This window comes from Melanaphis sacchari, unplaced genomic scaffold (assembly GCF_002803265.2).
Source record: "Melanaphis sacchari strain LSU unplaced genomic scaffold, SCAv2.0 Contig1439_pilon_pilon, whole genome shotgun sequence".
Lineage (NCBI taxonomy): Eukaryota > Metazoa > Arthropoda > Insecta > Hemiptera > Aphididae > Melanaphis > Melanaphis sacchari.
The window spans coordinates 378446-385888 of record NW_020270613.1 but is presented as its reverse complement, the minus strand read 5'-3'; the positions used below and the strand labels follow the sequence as shown (position 1 = coordinate 385888).

At 25.4% G+C, this 7443-nt stretch overlaps 1 protein-coding gene across 1 annotated transcript; it reads left to right on the top strand.

Moving 5' to 3' along the window:
• Positions 1 to 2931, top strand: LOC112591776 (CCR4-NOT transcription complex subunit 7-like). Its single transcript, XM_025335692.1, has 3 exons — positions 1 to 44; positions 1399 to 2132; positions 2203 to 2931. The coding sequence occupies exons 2-3, from the start codon at positions 1471 to 1473 to the stop codon at positions 2690 to 2692; spliced, it is 1152 nt and encodes a 383-aa protein (XP_025191477.1). The 5' UTR covers positions 1 to 44; positions 1399 to 1470; the 3' UTR covers positions 2693 to 2931.
• The last annotated feature ends 4512 nt before the right edge of the window (positions 2932 to 7443 follow it).

Genomic DNA, 7443 nt, shown 5'->3' with positions numbered 1-7443 from the left:
AGTTTAACAACTTCAAATTTTTTTCAAAGATATGTACTCTTCAGGTAAACTAATTTTTTTAATAATTTAAATGTGTTGTTTTTGTCTTATCAACATAATAAAATTTCAATTTTAAAATCCCCATAACTTATTTTAAAATAAAGTATAAAATGTCAATGCATGGCCCTAGATAATATTCTAATTTTTTATTCAATAATTGGTCTACTCACTCTAACATTAAAACTAACTAAGTAAAATGGAATAATCTAAAAGAAAAATGTTCTATAATACGCATTTGTAAGACAAAAACAATACACTGGTATATTGCTATCCCTTGAAATGTAATTATTTATGTTTTAAAAAAAAAACATTTTTCCATTTTTATTGTTATACAATTTAAGCAATTTTAAAACAGTTACAACATTTTGTATTGTATTTTTTAAATAACTAATGATAGCCTTTTTTTAAATTCCTATTTTGAAACTCCACTCATTTATATAATTTTAAATTTAAAATTATAGTAATTTGAGAATAATAATGTTTTTGTTAATTATTTAGGAATTAATATTTTTCAAATTAAATATTTTACCACAACTTAAAAACTCAAAAATTAGTTAACATAATATTCAGAATTTGATTTTTATCAAATATAATTTTTATACATATATTTTATTTTAAAATTAAATACTTCATCTGTGAAAATAAAAATAAATTCTTAAAAATTTGCTACGAATTACTAAATTTTGATTTCAGAACTTGAATACAATTATACAATTTAAAACCTAAAAACAAATAAAAATATTTTCCGAGTTATACAAAAATAACATTTTGGTCAAAACTTTCAATAGGATCAATTAAATTAATGATAAAAATTAAAAATTATAAATATATATTATATTTATTAAATGAGTATTTAGTAACAATAAAATATAAATAAATAATAAATAATGAACTTAATTTTTAAAAGTTTAATGATGAATAGGTATTATAGTCGGGGACACGAAAACTGGCGTGTGATCTTCGTTGTATACCGACTCTCACTCTGTCTGCAAACAATGGTTCTCAATTTGCGGCGTTCTTTTTGCACTATTATAAAACGAGTATTTTTAAAAAAGCGTGATGATTGGTTTTAGGCGTTTAAGACGATTTAACCGCTTGGATCGCGTTGGTCACACGCCACTTTTCGTGGTCCCGACTATAGTTATTTATTTATTACTTCAAGAAGATAAGGTCCTCACTGAACCATTAATAGATTTAATATTTGAGCATTAAAATTATTAGCATTAATTTTAAAATACACAATTATTGAATTTTAAAATGGTATATTATAAAACTTTAATGTCATAGCATAAAATTTTATAAAGTTTAATATTTATTATTTAAATAATACAATGTAAATTTATTATTTTTATTTTTCAGTTCAAGGTACTGAAATTGCCTGTGATCATTAAACTTTGAGTTTATTCACTGAACAATCTCCAAGCATTCCCAATGAAAAGTGTAGCTGTTGACAGTACATCAGAAAATTTACGTCAGTTAAACACAACTTGGGGGAAAAGTAGAGGTGAACAACAAACAGAGTTGAGTGCAGACGCACGGAACACAGTACGAAGAACTTTATTTGTTGAACCGTCTGCTAAATCAGAAAGCAATGATAACGTTTTGACGGACTCCAACGAAAAAAATCCTAAGTGGCTCTCGTACGTTTTGCAGAGGTTAAGTGAAGATACTAAAACTATGCCTGGTAATAGTCAAACACCACCAGCCAAAGAGGTAAAAGAGAGGGAGCCGGAAGCACAAACTGGAGTTGGATCTGATTGTGGCATTAAAGATGTTTGGGCTCATAATTTAGAAGAAGAGTTTACATCAATACGAAAACTTTTGCCAAAATATTGTTATGTGGCTATGGATACGGAATTTCCAGGTGTCGTAGCTCGACCTATTGGTGATTTTAAAACAACTGCAGATTATCTATACCAGTTGTTGCGATGTAATGTCGATTTATTAAGAATCATTCAATTGGGGCTTTCATTTTTTGATGAAGATGGTAAAACTCCCACTGGTCCATACACTACTTGGCAATTCAATTTTAAATTCAATTTGTCAGAAGATATGTATGCCCAAGACAGTATAGAATTGTTGACAAATTCTAGGTAATAGTTGACTTTTATAACTTTTATGATGAACATAATATATTCATGTAAAATTGTCTTTATTTTTCAGAATACAATTTAAGAAGCATGAAGAGAATGGAATTGAACCTTTAGTTTTTGCTGAATGCATAATCACATCTGGTTTGGTATTAATGGATAATATAAAATGGATGACATTCCACAGCAGTTTTGATTTTGGCTATTTAGTCAAGGTGTTGACCGATGAAAAATTGCCACAAGAGGAGTCAGACTTTTTTGATATGTTCTCTCTATACTTTCCTTGTGTGTATGACATCAAGTATCTGATGAAAAGTTGTAAAAATTTGAAGGGTGGCCTGCAAGAAGTTGCGGATCAATTGGAACTAAAGCGTATTGGACCACAACATCAGGCTGGTAGTGATTCTCTACTAACAGGCATGGCATTTTTTAAAATCAGAGATATGTATTTCGAAGGAATGATTGACAGTAAGAAATATTGTGGTCATTTGTATGGCTTGGGAATTACCACATTGAACAATGGCCAAATTCGTTACGATAATAATGAAGGGCCACCCAATTAAATATATCAGAAAAACATTAATAAAATAAAAAATATATTATTTCCAATGATTGTATAGTTGTTGTTTACCATTAATGAATGGTACCAGCTATACATTTTGACTTAAAAGAAACAAATTTTTAAAAAATGTATACCCTAGGTATAATTTTTCTCTTCTCAATTTATTTATTCTGTGTACAATTTTGTTTGCCAATTGTGAATGAAATTAGAAAATGATAGAATTAAATGTAGTTTAAAATTATTATGTTAAGAAAAAAAAAATTAAAGAAAAAAAGTGGTCTGTATAATAAATGTTGTTTTTTTTTATATTATTTTTTCTTTTAAGACATTAATCTATGTGCATTTTGATTTAAAATATTTTTGTTATATATTTAACACAATTTAAAATAATGCACAATACAGTTGTATTTGTTCTGAAGAGTGTGGAATTTGGTCCAATGTAATTGAAGACCTTTAAATAAACAATTAGCTTCACTTAATTTTCTGGTACCTGTAAATGTAAATAGATTAATAAATTATTTTACTAAATGAGTAATATTATGTCTATAATTTTTGTATTAGTATCTTAACAGGAATGAATACTCAACAGATAATGATCATAATAGATCATGATTCATGGTCCTGTGCGTGTTTACTACATCCATATTATTTGTGCGTAAACGTTATACATTTTTCAATGTTATGTGGTAAAATATTTAATTAGCAATAACTAGTGAAAGTTTAGCTACTTGTAAATGATAAGAATGAAGCGAGTACAAAAAGTAATTTCCATGTATACTTAACTTTTTGATAATATTTTAGAACGATTTAAGTTTTTCATTATTTAAGTACAAAATTTTATTTAAATACGATAATTAATGGTTATACATAATATTTTGATTAATAAAAATATTAAATTCGTAATAATAACTATAAAAGGCTTAAATTACAACACTCAGTAATTTGTATTACAATTTTATTCATGTATTTTAACATTTACAACCAAAACTATTAATTAAATTATTTTTTATATCCAAGAATTTCATTCTGAATTTATAATAAATGAAATACGAATTTGATTCGTGATATTATGTGTACTATTCTTGGTACTTGATATACAATTTTATTTTGCGTATTGCTAGATGTCAACGATTAGCAGTGCAAATAACTATTGTTTTTTTTTAAAGTTTTTTATTAATATACATATAATATTTAAATACTATGGAAAATTATTAAATATAATATTTAGTAATATCGTCTATTCTAATTCCTAATATCAATTTAATATTCATATTTTTATTCAGATGAGTTTGTTGGTAATATTAGTTAGGTATTAAAATTAATATAACTCATATTATCCTATTATAATACTATTATTCAGTATTAAATAATAAATATTAATTATAACATTCATTTAATTTGTAAAAAAATATATTTACATTTGTAATATACATCGCTACTTTGAGTCATTGTTGAGTGAGTCATTTGAATGGTATAAAAAATTACGAGAGTCCAATCTGAGTGATCTATTATTTATTTATACACGAAGCTCATTTAATATTTTTAGTAGGTACTTTTACGGTATTTACGATTATAAATTTTTATATTTTATTTAAAATTATTAATTAAGTCATTACATAACTTATAATATGTCTACAGCCCAGTTGTTAGTATTACAATAATACTTTAAAAAAATACTAAGAACTAAGTTATACTTAATAAGTAAGTACTGTGAAAACTAGATATTTTAAAGTTAACCTTGTTTTGCGGTTTTGTAAAATAGGTAAGTGTGATAGTTATTTAAAACTCTTGAGTTCCTCGCTGGTTCCTAATAAAAACTTAATAATTTTGTAACAATAACTTTGTTTATCGAGTTTGTCATTTTGTAAATAAAAATCATATTGTTCATTTAATTTTAACGATATAAAAATTTTATATATATATAGGTAATATATATTTTATTTTTACATTTTAATGTGTCCTTCTTGCTATTATGTCATTTGTGAAAAAAAATTGTTATTTATGTTTTAATACTAGTAATACTTTTATTTAAAATTTGGCGATTATTAAGACATTTTTAGTCTTCAAACATAAAACGTCTGCACTTTGATTTTGTTTTTATAAAATCAATTTAGTGTTGTTATTTTGTTTATAAATTATTGGTATAACTAATACTTTTTAAAATATTGAATGTTTTGTTTTATAATGATAGACAATTATAATATGTATATAGCCTATAAGACGTATTATTTTGTTTTTAATAAATTTATTAAAATTTTATAGTTGATGATCAATGAATATTAAATTAGGTATACTGAAAAATCATATAGCTATTATTGATTTATCGTTTCTATAAAATATTATTATTCTCAAATTAAGTTGTTTGGTTGATAAGTTAAGGTGCATTATAATGTTTTATGTGTGTTTTGATTTTTTATTATTGCCGTATATGATTAAATTTAATTGATTGACAACATATTATTCCGATTATGATAGGTAAAATGAATTTTCAATAAATATTTACATTAATGCAGTATAATTTATATAATAAGTAATAATTAATAAATAATAATTGTAAAACTATGATATCGATACTTATAAGTTATATAAGTGATCGAAATAACAGTTGGAACCATGCTATTTATTATGGCTCTGATAGTGTAGTGTGCACTTTTAATATTCGATATTGTAAGTTATGAAAACTGTAAAATCGTAAAATATATGTTTTTGAATTTTAATATTTTATTCTTTAATAATATTATGCTATACATTCGTACTGTTTATATTATAATAAAATTATTAGGTATATCGTTTATTATTATAATGTAACCATTGTATTGATTAGGTTGAAGTTATAATTACTGTAGGAAGATACCTAATATTACTTTAAGTAGGTGTTCAGTATTTTATATATTTACATTATTATGATTTAGGTATGTAAATATTATGTTATTTGTAATATTTGTATACTTCATCTATGTGTACTTACTACCTACCCATTTTTCAGTCAATATTCATACAACAATTAGGTAACATTTCTCAAGTTCAAATCTCAACTCTTTTTATTAGCAGGTTTAAGTTATAATTTTTGAACTTTGAACGTATTATCTTATGAATATACTTAAGAGACGTCTAAAGATTATAATTAAGAATGAAAATATGAATTTTTATTACTTATAATATATTGAGTCGTAAGTTAAAGTCTGTTGATGACCTTCAAAGTATTATTTATGATATTACTCGAGTAATAATATTATATATGTGGTAGGTAGTGGTAACTATTTATTTTTTTCAATAGAGTAGAAGTCTCTTATTAAGAACATTTTGGAACCAAGGTGAAATCTATTGTTTCTAGTAAGCGATTGGTTTAATTTTTATGAAAAATATATATTTAATACATATTGTAATTAAAAAAATATACAATGTATTATTAATTATGTATGTATAATTAAAAAAAAAGTATGTATACATTTTATTTTATTTAGAAAAAGTATCTATCGATGTTTGTTTTTTTGCGTTGAGTAACTCCATGACCATATTTTCATACGAGTATAATGTTGCTCAAACCATTTTCATCTGCATGGTACAGGACTGCTTTCCTGAGGACACTAAGAGCTTCTATAATTTATTTGCTTGATAGGAGTGTCACTGTGCCAGGGGCGTCTTAAACTACAAACAATACCTACGTACCTACAGTAAAGAGCATTATTTCATAGGTACTGTACTCGCAATATAAAGTACAGTAAAAATAAACTAACGATAGCAAAGATAATATTAAAGTGCATTGATTGGGAGTAACCGAATTGGTTTCCATTTGAAAAAGGTATTTTATTAGGTTGAGCCGAATTGGTACTCGTTTGTGGACAGGTAATTTTTAATTTTTAATAATTGATACAAAATATAAATTAGATATTATTATAAAATATAAATGTACTTACACTACACTCTATAGTATAAAATAAGATAGTATACAATAAGATGGCAATATATTTATGTATTGGAAGTTTAGCAAATTATCGGTGATAACCTGATCAATTAAGATAACGATTGAGATAAATGTATTTTTATTGCCGTATGGTTAGGTATATTGTCTATATTCTGAGTACGAATGACAATAATGTAAGTGAGCAGTGAGCACTGTACAGTCTCGAATAACACATCGTATAAATTTGTAATTTTAATTTTTCGTAATTATGGAGTTTATGTTTAGTGAAAAGGGAACTAAGTTGTTGATTATTGACAATTACAAGTTTGGATTCCTAAAGAACCTAGCAGTATTTTATTTGCCTACACCTAGTGATGACTGTAGTTGACTTTCAAATCAACGATTTAAAATTGTATATATTATTTAATTTTTTTTATAACACATATTAACGCCCATTTTTAACCAAGCCTATTTTTAAGTTGACGGTCCTAAGTCTGTAAAATTGAAAAGGAAAATGTGCATAATTAAACGGGAACCAATTAGGCTCAACTTAATAAAATACCTTTTTTGAACGGGAACCAATTCGACACGTGAGCTGGAGCTCGGGAACCAATTCGGTACCAGCCCATTGATTATCGCCGGATAACTGGTGTATATGTCAACTGACATATACGTGAACATGATTTTGCCTAATTGTTTCAAATAACCGATGTGATGTTTTAATAATCCAATTTATTTTCAATGTTTTAATACGTCATTAGGGTCGATCCATTCCGGGACATTTTGTTTCAATAACGCGATTGTATCAATTATCCGTGTTCCTAATAAGCGGCTTCTACTGTATTTGT